Source organism: Phyllostomus hastatus, unplaced genomic scaffold (genome assembly GCF_019186645.2).
Source record: "Phyllostomus hastatus isolate PE091 unplaced genomic scaffold, TTU_PhHast_1.1 phas_scaffold_21, whole genome shotgun sequence".
NCBI classification, from domain to species: Eukaryota; Metazoa; Chordata; class Mammalia; order Chiroptera; family Phyllostomidae; genus Phyllostomus; species Phyllostomus hastatus.
Window position 1 is genome coordinate 27,512,242 of NW_025334017.1, and position 13,463 is coordinate 27,525,704.

General features: G+C 36.8%; 1 protein-coding gene across 4 annotated transcripts in view; it reads right to left on the minus strand.

The window, feature by feature from the left end:
• ANGPT1 (angiopoietin 1) overlaps positions 1 to 13,463 on the minus strand; it is a 244,037-nt gene that overhangs the window by 39,168 nt on the left and 191,406 nt on the right. For all 4 annotated transcript variants that reach the window (XM_045861501.1, XM_045861500.1, XM_045861503.1 and 1 more), the window contains exon 7: positions 4,415 to 4,581. In XM_045861501.1, coding sequence (XP_045717457.1) covers positions 4,415 to 4,581 — 167 coding nt within the window. The remainder of the gene's footprint in view (positions 1 to 4,414; positions 4,582 to 13,463) is intronic.

The following is a 13,463-nucleotide window of genomic DNA, read 5'->3' on the forward strand; positions in this document are numbered from 1 at the left end:
GAGTGTTATAAATATATAAGAGCACAGAGCATCCAAATTAGCCTGAGAGTGAGGATGATGCATTTTTCTAGGAAATCACAGTGGGGAGACTTACAGGGGAGTCCTCTCAGGATCAATCCAAGTGGCAAAGTGAAGAAAGCAGTATTGAGCAGAGGGAAAAGCTGGACTCACACGTGGTCACACCGAAGACCTCAGCTAATCTCAAGTGCAGTTCTGGACCTTGGATGGTGTTTCAGAATTGCCCCAAACTGGGGCAAGGGGATCTTTATATACTCCTATATCGACAAGTCATTGAGTGTAATGTCCACAGGGAAGAGCAATGACTTTGGGTGATGTGGCTTTCTTCAGCCCCAGGCAATGCCTGGGTAGGGGACCTCGGCTATAAGCTATTAGCCAGCAATCCACGAGGTGGGAGGAGTGCTTCAGTTCTGAGGGAGGCAATAGGTTAGCGCATCACAGTATCCAGCATAGTGGGTGTCAGGAAAGACTGCCAGGAATAAGGGAGAATCTTAAAAGTTTAGAAGACTTTAGGTGTATGTATATAGGGTTAGAACATAGTATAAGCAAAAGCATAGAAGGTTTAAGGAAATTGCAGGTAACTACCAGAACATAATCATAATAAAGGAGTGTCTGGTTGGGTAAGGTTAGGGGGACAATATGACAGCAACAGCTGAGTAAGAAAGTGGTAGTCAGGCCATGAAGACTTTTAAATGGCAGACTTCAACCTGTAGATATTTCAACATTGTTGAAATACATGAAGGAGGGTGGAGACCAAGTCAGATTGTCTTTTAGAGAAAACATCCCACGATAGTGTGGAAGATATATTTGAGAACATCCAGACTGGGGGCAGGCATGCTCTGTAATAGTCTGGGTTTCAAGTGACAAGAATCTAGATAATATTACCTCCCTAGAGGAAGCACTTAATAATTTCATATTGATTATGTTACTTCACATGATATCTTCATTGTGACACTCTTACATTATTGATTATTTTCTTTATTCTTCTGGGTTCTTTAGATTTCCTTTTCTATCTGAGAAAATCATTTGAATTTCCTTAGAGGATAAAAGAAAAAGAATATGTGCATTACATGCACATTTGTAAGCTCATCTGTCCATTCAAAACACTTACTTTTAGTCAACATTTGTCTAGATCACGAGGAAAATTTTTTTCAAGTTAGATTTATGCATATGGCTACAGCTATTACAAGGGTTTTTTTAAAAAAAAACTTCTGTTAAGACAGGATATTAAAAATTAAACCTTCGAAGAACTTCTGCAGTTAATGTGAAAGAGAAAAAATATAGAAAATGTAAAAAAGTAAAACAAAAATCTAGCATAAATGCCAGTTTGATTTCAATCGAATTTGAGCAGTCAATTGAACAAAGTCTCAGTTTCTATGTCTTTAAAATGTATCTAAAAATATTCCCAAGTCAATGTCAGGATTAAATTAATAAAGTGCTAAAAATCATTTCATAAATTATACAATACTATACAAATGTCAGTATTAATACTTTTAATAATTTATCTTGACATGGCATCCTAGTTCAGAGAGAAAACGAGCGAGTGGAGGAAAGTCACCAAGGCGAAGCTGGAGGTGTGGAGCTCTACCCTGGGGCATGTGAGGTCTGCTGGCCCCCGACAGTCAAGGCTGGGCATGAGTGAGTGATGACACAGTGGAGAGGGAAGTCACAAGGGTGTAGCTTCCCCTTTCCAAGCTTCTGTTTGACTTTCTTTGAGAGAGTGAATCATGCCGTTTCACAGTGTGCTTATTTTAACTAAGCTTTCACCAGAACAGGCATTATGTTCTAATGAGTTCTAATTTCCCACTTGATGCCAACATGAATCTTAATACTTAATTGCATGAGAAAGTGATGATTATTGACCTATTTTCTGCTGATTGTTGGCAGGAAAGAGGGCCAGAGCCACCAACTTCATTACAGCAGCATGATAGAGTGGAAACCACACTGAACTAGGTAGGAGTCAAACATCCCATATTTGAGTCTTTCTCTCTCCTTGGGAAAAATATTGCATATTTCTGAACCTCAGCTTTCTTTTCATTAAAACCAGAGGTTTGGAATTAAATTATGAAGTTCCTTCTGGGTTTATAGTTCTGATTTTCAAGGTTCATAATATGCTGAAGAAAGAAGAATGGGAGTCTCAGAGTGTACGCCTCACTCTAGCTGGGAAAAAATATTTTTAAAAATATTTTTAATTAAATTTATTAGGGTGACATTGGTTAATAAAATTGTATGGGTTGCAAGTATACAGTTCTGTTATACACCATCTGCATTATGTATTGTATATTTATTCTTCAAAGTTAAATCTTCCATCACCATATATTTGACCCCGTGTATCCTTTACAACCTCCCCCCACCTCTCCTTTCCCTCTGGTAACCACCGTACTGTTGTTGTCTGTGTGTCTCTGAATTTTTGTTTGCTTGTTTGTCTTGTGTGTTCATTAGTTGCTGTCCACTTCACATCCCACATGAGTGAAATCGTATGGTTCTTGACTTGATTCATCCTTTTGATGACAGAACTTCATCACGTGGGTGAAGACCAGCATCACACAGTGTTGAAGGAATGGGACCGCTCACTGAGAGCAGTGGGGCACTCAAAGAGGAGGTCAGTGCTCTTTCCTCATGCAGGCACAAGAATGACAGTCACACCATCCACCCTAAAGCTCACTTCAGAGGCCCACGGTCCTCCTTAACCTGCTCAAAGACTCTGTCCCCGCAGCACCACTCCAGCCGTGCAGGCACAGGCATGAACACACACACACATGAACTGAGAGACAGTTTGGAAAGGAACCAAAGAAAATTCTTCAGGAGCCTAGAAAAAGACTAGACTAATTATTTGCTAGTCCTATTGTCAGGCTGTCTGACATTAGCCAAGTTTCATATAGTTTCAAGTTTCAGGTCAAAACATTTACATAAGAGTACCCCTGATGTTTTACAGTGGTTTTTCTTGTTATAAAAATCTCAAAATATTGACCTCCTTGGAAACATTTCTTCTTACACTCCATTGCATTTTATAAATGTCTCTTCTTTGGTTTCTTGAATTGCCATTATGTACACCCTCACTCCCCGCCCGCCACGAGACTGTGAACTCTTTAGATCTATTTCCCATCCTCTGTTGATGTGGTGACATCATCACTGTTTGTTAAGAAAATGATTATTATGTCTCCAAGGATCCAATCCCATACATAATTCATTAAAATACAATGAGATGCGCTCATGAAAACGTTGTAGATTCAAAGCCCTAAAGAATGATATGCTCAAAAAGACAAATAAACAGCAGAAACAGTTGAACTATGAGGAGGGGGCCACACAAGTTGGAAAAAAAGCAGAAGGCTCTGGTTGCTTTCACTTCAGTTTGCTTGCAGCAACGTGCCAGCCCTTTAACACACACAATTGTGTCTCCCTGACCCTTGCAGCATAGCCACAATACTGAGAGTTTAAAGTCACTGCAACTCTAATTTACTGATGACAAAACTGAGGTGCACACAATTATTAATGACCTGCTATTTGCCAGGTATTGCATTAATGGGCAATGATATAAAAGCAACTAAAATATATTCCCATATGTTTAGTGATCTACTTCGTAACAAAGCTGGACAGTGAGGTCTGGGAAACTAGAGATCTCATTCCTGACTGCAAAACTGCTGGTGAACAGCAGAGTTCCCGGAACACAGACTAACACAGTGGGTGTGAAGTGAATGTTCCATAGTGCATTCCTTGCTCAGCCATTTTTAATGCTTTTTGTATATGAGCCACTCGGAGAAAAGATCAGAGATGTTAACAATTAAGTGTGTAGATTGTCTATTTTTACATCTTGAATAATGGACTGTGTATATTGATGCCATGATTTGGATTTATTTTTGTCTTTTATATTATTTACCCCAAAAAATCTAAATTATGCTTCACCTGAATTTTTATGTCAATTATTCAAAAAACATAAAATTTTATTCCTCTTTTATTACCTTCAAAATAATGTGAAAATCATAATTTAAGAAAGGTAAAAAAAGAATGTATAAGTAGAACATTTTTTTGACAGAAGGAAGAGTGTACTTATTTCAAGCCACTGAGGTTGGGTAAATTCTTTGTCATCAGCTTTAGATGTATGAATCCACTGAAACTCTATAACAGTAACAACACCACTAATCATGTTGTGCTTAACTTAATTCCTTATCTTCAAAAACTGATCCAACATCAAAAGATCAGTCTGTGAAAATTGGAATTCCAAGCTTTTAAGAAGTCTTTACAAGGCTTTTCATATCCTTGTCAGAGGCCTGAACAAGCAACCTGATTTTCAGTTGAAGGATGACATTTGTCATGTCTTTTTTTCACACTTTTCCATTAAAATTATTAAGTGGGCTGGGCCCAAGGCAACTGAGCACTCTAGGGAAGGAAGACTTACCTATAGTTTTGCTTTTCATTTCCTATGTGGAATCTGTCGTATTGTGAATAAGCTTGGTTTCCTTCCCAGTCCATTAGCTGGATTCTTAGCGTGTACTGCCTCTGGCTGGTCATGGCAAAAATAAACTCATTCCCCAGCCAGTATTCACCAGAGGGGTTTCCAAAACCCTGTGGAGGAAGACAGAGATGCAGTTGTTACTTCAGAAAGTCTATTCGTGTTCAGAATTAACTGTGTTCTAAGTAATAATTAAACATTTTGAAAAGTAAAGATAAATTTCTTTCATATCTTTACACGCTTTTTTTCAATTATTGATTCAATATTTTTCTGCTGTGTTTCTTTCCATTGAGGCTTGCATCTAATTCTTATTAGGGGAAAACCTTGTGTTCACATCTGTGTAGATTAGATGTTTGGGATCAAATGAATCTAATTAATACGTTTAGCCAGGAAACACTTCTCTGTCATAGCTTGCTTTTGAAAATGTTTATAAAATACCAATTAATGGAATATTTTTTAAACATAATTAAATATTTTCCAATGAATTATCAGGGTAGTATCAGACAATTATTTAACAATACTATTATTGTCTGTTTTTTTATTATTCAGCTTTAACATTCTCATTTAAAAATTAATTTTTAATTACAGTTGACAATATTAGTCAGTTACAGATATATAACATAGTGATTATACATTTATATACCTTACAAAGTCCTCCAATAAGTCCAGTGTATATATAGTTATTGACACCATGTAGTGTCCTTTCAATATTATTGACTATATTACCTCTGTTATACTTCACATTCCCATGACTATTTTTATAACTGGTAATTTGTACTTCTTAATCCCTTCACCTTTTTCACCTATCCCCTTTCTTATCTGACTACTATCAATTCGTTCTCTGTATCTGTGAGTTCATACCTATTTCATTTGTTTATTTTATTTGTTAGATTCTACATATAAGTGAAATCATATAGTATTTGCCTTTTCCTGCCTGACTTATTTCAGAAGAATATTTGCTAATGATACATTCAATAGGGGTGTTGCTATCCAAAATATATAAGGAACTCATACAACTTAACACCAAAAAGGAATAACAATGTGATTAAAAAATGAGCAAAGAACCTGAATAGACATTTCTCCAAAGAGGAAAAATAGATGGCCCATAGACACAAACAAGGTGCCCCACGCCTCTGATCACCAAGGAAATGGAAAGCAAAACCACAGATAGCTATCACGTTCCACCTGTCAGACGCCATCATCAGTAAAATCAACAAACAACCACTGTTGGTGAGGATGTGGAGAAAAGTGAACCCCTATGCACTGTTGAAAGAATTATAAATTGGAACATCCATTTTTGAAAGCAGTGTGAATATTCCTCAAAAAATTAAAAATAAAACTACCACATAACCTAGCAATTCCATTTTTGAGTATTTATCCAAAGAACTCAAAAATGCTAATTTTAAAAGATATATGCACTCCTATGACATAACGTTCTCATCTGAAAATAGCAATTAGCAAACCTGTAAATCTAGGACTGTAATCATTCACTGGCATGAATTTGGATTTTGAGGCAGAAGGCTGACAGAGCTAGTGAGTGAACCTAGCTGGCTGCTCTATGTGGCTCTGTTGTTTTTTTTTTTTTTAGGGCAATCCCAGTCATGGTTATTAAGTGTGCAAAATAGCTTAGTTATGGGGGGAAATGCTGTCCCCACAAGAAAGCCAACTCCTAATGTTGGAGATGTTAATGATAGGAAAATAAAGAACCCTAAGTAACTGTTGGCATTCTAGACTTTGTGTATTCACAGCTGCCTCAGAAAGTATTCCTTGGTAATGCTTGAAGCTCCATGTAATTGTTCTGCATGTCTGTCTACTGACCAGGCTATGAGCTCCTTGAGGACAGAACTTGTGTTGTATTTGCGAATCCTCAAAGGCTAGTGGAAAACTGGCATATTTTGAACATTCCATGTGTTTTATTGAAGTTCAAAGAAAAAGGAGGAAGGAGGGAAGATGAAAGGAGGAAACAAAGAAAAGAAGGAAAGAGGGAAGAAAAATACTATGGCAACTTGTAATGACATTCAGAGAAGTAACTATAAAACATAATTCTTGTTTTAGGTAATTTGGTTAAAAAGTGTTTTTTTTTCTGGTTTTGTTTTTTTTTGTTTTAGGGAGAGGGGAAGAGAGAAGGAGAGAAACATTGATGTGAGAGAGAAACATCGATAGGTTGCCTCTCGTATAGCCCTGACCAGGGACCAAACTCTCAACCTAAGTATGTGCCCTGAGCCACACCAACTAGGGTTCAGGAAAGTTTGTTTTGAAGTTCCCAACTGAATCATAGTCACTGAAGATCAGGTTGAAAACAAAAATTCCTGGCTTCACACTGAACTAAAATACATAATATGAACCAGTCCCATGGATCTGGACCTGAATAAGCTCCCAATTTGTCTTGCGCACTTTCGTATTTAGAAGATATGCCTCCAGTAAGAACAGGATATGCTCTGATATTTCAGAAGTAAACAGAATCTGGTTAATTGAGGTATTTATTGACATAGGTTTTATTTTATCTATATTAAGAAAAAGTATGTGGAAAGAAGTAAAATAATCACATCAATCCTTATTTTCTCAACACAAATGATAGAATTTGGAGAACCTTTACTTTAAAATTTCATGTATATCAGCTATATAAAATTATAACTACATTAGAAGTGTTCTTAACTGCTTTCTCCTTTCATCCACTTAGCACATGAATCAGCATTTTCCATTCCTTCTTTAAAATATATTGATGCACAGAGTATATTAAAAGAATTAAATGTATTTGTACACTACTGTCTCTGCCAATTAAGTTACTTACCAAAGCCAGTTGTGTTTGGTCTCAAATATGCTTATGTCAGATCTGTTATTGTAATGATAAGATGTATAATGTTACATAAATAAGTTAAATATTAGTGGGTAAAAGAGGTTTTTAAAAAAATCTAATTTAAATATTTAGGTTTGCTTGATAAAAGCAAATCCCTAAAAAAACTGCTTTTGAATTATGTGTTGTTGAAACAACTCTAAAAGATTGGGAAAAATAAAACATTAGATTTTTAATTGCTGTGCATGCCTCTTACTCTAGTTTAAAGAAACAAAAGCTAGAAATTCAATGCACTTCATTATGGGAAAGTTTATGATGAAAGAACCACTTACCTAGAATTTCAGGGTTTGGTCTTACATTTAAAAAATGGATAAATAAGTGCACATTTTAAAATTTAAAGTTAAAATAAAATGATGTAGGCTAAAGTTATTCTCCAGTTTAACTTGGATTTCGATGAACTAAACACCCTCTGCCCAGACTGCACTGGGTATATTCATATGTTCCCCGAAAGACTATCTACTTGTAATACCGAGTAAAAATATTGAACCCAAAGAAGTCAGGATTTCCATGGCTCCTTCTCTGTTCCTAAAATACTCAAGTCACATTTGGCAAAAGTCCTACAGTGGCAGGAAATATTAGAGCAATTTAGGATGTGCTAAGAATTTTAAACATTCTTATGGCAGTTGGTGCCACACACCAAGGAGAAGAGTGAAGCTTACCTTCTCCAATGAATAAGCAAAACAGAAAGTTACAGAGAACTGAAGTCAGAGAACTAGCACATTCTCAGACGCAGCAGCCACTGGGAAGAAAAAAAAAGACTGCTGGGGTTTTCCTTGCATTTCTTCTCAGCTTAGACATGTCAAAACTCCCTCTAGCCACTTGACAATTCCCTCTTCCGTGTAGTCAGAAGGGATTCGCAATTGTGCTAAATGTGAATAAGGAGGCTGGGAATGATGAAGTGTTAAGTTTTAGGTCACATATTTCCACGCTGTTGAAAGCGTTGCATGGATAAAACTCTCCAGCTTCCCCAGGGAAATGTAAGAGATCTCCTACGAGCCACACAAATGGACGGCCATTAATGTCATTCCTACAAGCCTCCATCCCTGTCTTGGCGCGCAGACTGGTACCTCCCTCTAAGTGAGCTTAACATCCCTTCCTAAACAGTTTGATTTTTTCCTCACTGAGAAAAAGAGGAAGAAGCAACTGAAAAGTAAACAACAAAATTTGTTCTGGGAAACCAAAGTTCTATTTCATGCACCTTCCTGATAAACTATCTATGCATGCTCTATTGTGGGAGCAAAACGTTGGACTACAATGAATCAAATGGCTATTGGAGAGAGTGTAGGGAGGAAACCTTCTAACGGCTAAAAGTGCAGTGATGCAGAAACAACTGTTTCATCGTAAAGATGAAAAATAAATGAAAGAAGGGGAAATGGGTTCCCACATTAATAATCTATTGTATAATTTATCGGACCGACCATGAATCTGATGCCTAGCAACAAAGGCTTGGCTTTGATTAAATAACTTCTACACCCTGTCCTGGTTCTAATTTGAAGCCTTTCTGCCATGTTTGCTGTGGACAGTCTGACATCATTTCTGAACCTCAGTTTGCTTCTGCAAAACACAGCTTAAAATACAGTTTCCATATAGAGTGTTGTGGGTAAGAAATAAGATAATATACCTAAAGCATTTAGCTCAATGTTGATATGTGAGAAGCACTTAACAAAATTCTAGTTGGTGGTATAGTCAGAGCATGTGTCACAATACATAGAAATTTTCTGTTTGCTTGCCTCTCTCCTCTGAGACTGTGAGCTATTTGAGACTGAGAAGGTTCCTTTTTACTTTGTATGAGAAAGGGAACAAGAATAATCCAGAGTCTTGTTTTAGCCTGAAAATTAGTAAAAGGATACTGATACAATTCTTTAAGAGGCTTTCCGATGCTAGGAACTACTGTAGTTTTATAATAGGTTGCGTGCTGGTTTATACAAATGAGTAATATCATTTTAATCCAAAAAGATAAATATTGAATAAGAAATTGGAACCAACAGGTTGCAACTGAGGCTAATCTATGACATCAACCAAAGTGTTGACTACCTTCTCATTCTTATTTCTGCTTCCTACTGCTAAAGAGAAGCTGTCTTCAGCTTCCCTCAGCTGCTATTTATTTTAATCACTTTCTCTTTATATCGCATAAGTTTCAGGATCTACAAAAAAAGGTAATTTTGAGACCTTAAACCCATGCCAATAAATCGCTAGTTCTGACAGTAGCTCTCACCCTGGAGTGCATATCAAAAACAGCTGTGGAACTTTTCAAAAATATAGATAACTTGGTTTCCCCACATGCTGGTCCTAACTCAATGTGTCTGGGGCAGGTATAGAGATCTGCACATTTAAACATTTCACTGCTGAGCCTGCTGTACACCAGAGGTGAGGAATCATATTATCATGATGTGAAATAACTATGCCGAGGGAAAATTAGAAAGAATATGTTAGCCAGATCAAATAATCTGAGTGGTACACAGGGAAGAGTTAGGCAAAAAACCTCATTTTCATATTCAGGTCTGTATTAAGGAACAAATTTTGATTAGGTATTATGGATTGTCCTTGGAAATAATTCGTATTTATGACTGGAACACAGAGATGGCCAATGGACATTAAAAGTAGGTTTCCACATTATTGCGTACAAGACAGCTTACCTACTACCATAGGTCTATATTTTATACCAAATAGACTAACGTCCATAAAAATAAAAATAAAAGGTTAAACAAAATTCAGTGCTGATACTGAAAAAGCACCAAGTTCTTAGTGAATTAATATATAACAGTAATAAAATAGAATTTTTTCTTTTTCATAAATAAAATCTAAGAATGTCATACCATATTCTTTCATGAAAACTACTATGTTTAGTTGTGCCAATCACAATCATGTAAAAGATTTTTATACCATAATTCAGGTAGATTACTAATTCTATTTTTCCTTTAGCTCTTTAATAAAAGGCAAAAAAGATACTGGAAATTAACCTAAACTGATGTTGACTTAAAACTTGCCTTAAAACCACATATTGTTTTAAAAATGCACACAGAGGAAAGATTAATATTCATTAGTTTTTGCCAAAACTTGCAGAAATGTTCAGTTGTGGTTTGTATTTTTCCAAGTTAATAAAATAATTGTCTCAGATACTTTATTTGTTTTGTCTGATAATGCTCATAGGAAGTGTTGACTTTTTATAGCTGAACACAATTGAAACCAGACATAGTCCATGTATCCTATGGGTTTCATCTCTTCCCATATAAGTAATTAAAGAAAACAGATAAGAAGCCATGATGGCTGAGCTGTGGCTTCCAAAGGTGCTTTAATTCACAATTCAGTTGTACATTTCCGATCACTGCTGAGACACACTCAGCTCAAGAAAGATCAAACAAATGATTTTTTTCCACGTTTTAAATTTCTTATAGATTTTTCGCTTTTTAATGCAAAAATGTTAAAATGCAGTTGAAAATGTGCTCTTAATTTCTTTCCAGAAACAAAGAACTCCCAGAAGGTATGGTGGTCAGACTGAAATATTTGAGTTAATAGGAAGCTCTGTTTACGGGGGTAATTGTTTTCAATACAAAACCAGGTTTTCTCCAGGGCACTAGTCACTACCTTCCATAAAGTCAGGCCACTGGGGTACTGTTTGGAACTCCTAGCTTGATTGGGTTTTATATGCAAAAGTACTGCTGATAAGTGTTATTGCTGGAGGCCACGGAATAGTATTTGCATGGCTTGAAGGAGTTAATATGGTTCCCTAAGTGCCTCATTAAAAGGGCCCACTCCAGACTTCCCTCTCAGCAAACATCTTTACAAATCCATAAACCAGAATTTGCCAAATCGCCTCATAAGGAAGTTAAGTAAAAACAAAGCTCAGGTAAAAGAGTTTTGTAGGCTTAAAGCCAAAGAATCAAACAAGTAGCAAATCTTCCACGTTGAGAGGGTTAAAAATGATAATCTTAACATATGACATATACTTGTAATTTCATGTTGATCATCTTAACATATTTTTTCTGAAAACCTTAGGAGGCAAGAGGCAGCCCTTAGGCATCAGCCAGAATGCAGGAAAGGAAGAGGAAAGGCTGAGAAGAAGGCAGGATGAAACTTGATTTCTATACTCGGTGCTGGAGAAAGAAGTGAAGCATCTCAGGTTGTGTTACAGTAGATCAGTGAAGATTGAGGAGGAAGTGGTGTGTGCCAAGAAGTTCTCGCTTTCCCAAAGGAGGTACACACCCCAGCAGCCAGCTCTTCTGATGCAGGGAGCACCAGCGGGTGTGATTGATGAGAACTGGCATGAGGAGTCCACATCTGTCCCTTGTGGAGTCCTGTGATTTTGTCTTTAGGTGAAAGAAAACCGCTGGAGGAAACAACTGCAACACTTTCTACCATGTGTTTTGGTGAAAGTTAACCAAGCTGTAACACATGATGAATTCTTTTAATTAAAACAAATAAGTCATTGGACTCATTTTTGCCAAAATGTTTCAGAGTTTTGGAGCCTTATCTCTCTTACTGCCTGTGCAGAATTGACACTCAGCTGATAAATTGTCCTAGTTTGAAGAAAACTAGATGGTCTTTCTGTTTGAAAGAGGGAGAGGGGAAACTTCATAAAAGCTATGGTTACAAGATAATTTATTCTCATTCCAATAATGAAAATGCATAAACTAAAATGGATGTATATATTTGAGAAATACTTACAAGACATTAGTCAACACCATACTTTATATGTCAATCTCTCTTACTTAACATGACTAGTTTGTCCAGGCTGCAGCAGATGCTTACAGCTGCTAATTCATTAGTTTGGAAAGTCACCATGATGGCACCTTTATATTCATTTTTCTACTATTACCAATATTCATAATAAGGTATTATAGATTTGCCTGAACCTGTATCTATAGTCTGAATCTCAGATGACTTCTTCGCATCCCATTTTAGTCATGAAAGTAGTCATGAGCTAAGGTGGTTTGCAAAATAGTATTTTTGGCAGAATTAAGTAAAAATTTTGCAGTCTTTGAGTAATAATAACAACTACTGTTTATTGAACAGTCAGGGTGCCAAGTGCTTTACTTATAGCTAATCCTCACAACATCCCTGCAAGGCAGGTAAGGTATTATTATCATCACTGTCCCCTTTTAATGAGTGAGAAAGTTAGGTATGTGTTAAATGATTTGCCAGATAACGCTTTCTTTGTAAATGACAGAGTGATGACTCAAAGTGATAATGTAATGCAAGGTTGCTCCTTGCCATATGTTCTTAGAATCACAGGGGCAGAAAGAGACCTTATAATCAAACCAACATTCTGATTCTCCATAGCAATCCTGGAGCATGGTGATTTACCTTCTACCGGGGCGTTTTCAGTGAAGAGTGCTCCTTACCACTTACAGCCAGTCCATTCATGTCGGAAAGAGCCATTAGAGAGCTTTGTTCATCCTTAGTCAAATTTTGCCTCTCTAGAATATTCCTCCATTCATTATGGAGATTCCTTCTTTAGAACAATGTTAAAATGTAGATTCTAGCTCAGGAGGTCCATGGTGGGGCTTCAGATTCTGCATTTCTAATAACCCCCAGACAGTGCTGGGCTGCTAGCCCCTGGACCACACTTTGAGTAGCAGGCTCCAGGACCACACCTCCATCCAGTCAATTAAAACAATTATCAGGTTTATACCTGATTCTTTTTCTCCAGGTTAGACGCCAATTATTCACCAGCTCCGAATATGGTTTCTGGATTCCTCCCATCCTGCTTGTGCCCTCTGGGGTGAGTTCCCTAGTTGGAAGACCTCCAGAACTGAAAGCACGTTCTTGATGCAAACAGACCATGGCAGGCACAGGATGTTCCGCATTAGTTTTTACAACTAAAAACTATTGCTAATGTAGATTGTGCACATAAGTCTTTGTCTTTTTCTTCGAAGCCAGCAACATAAAATGAGTTTATATTGATGTAAACCTCTCCATGTTTCAAATACTAGGTTCTCAAACCAGTCACCCTTGTCCCCTATTCTTACAGTTAATTTTGCATATTTTTGGTCTGGTAAAAGACTTTCATTTACATTTATCTCTGTAGAATTCTATTTTTTGGCTTCTTACCTTTCTATCTTGAGTTTATTGTTTATTAAAGGCATCAAGATTCCAACTTTGTGAAACTCCAAACTTTATTAACTTACATTCAGTGTCCAA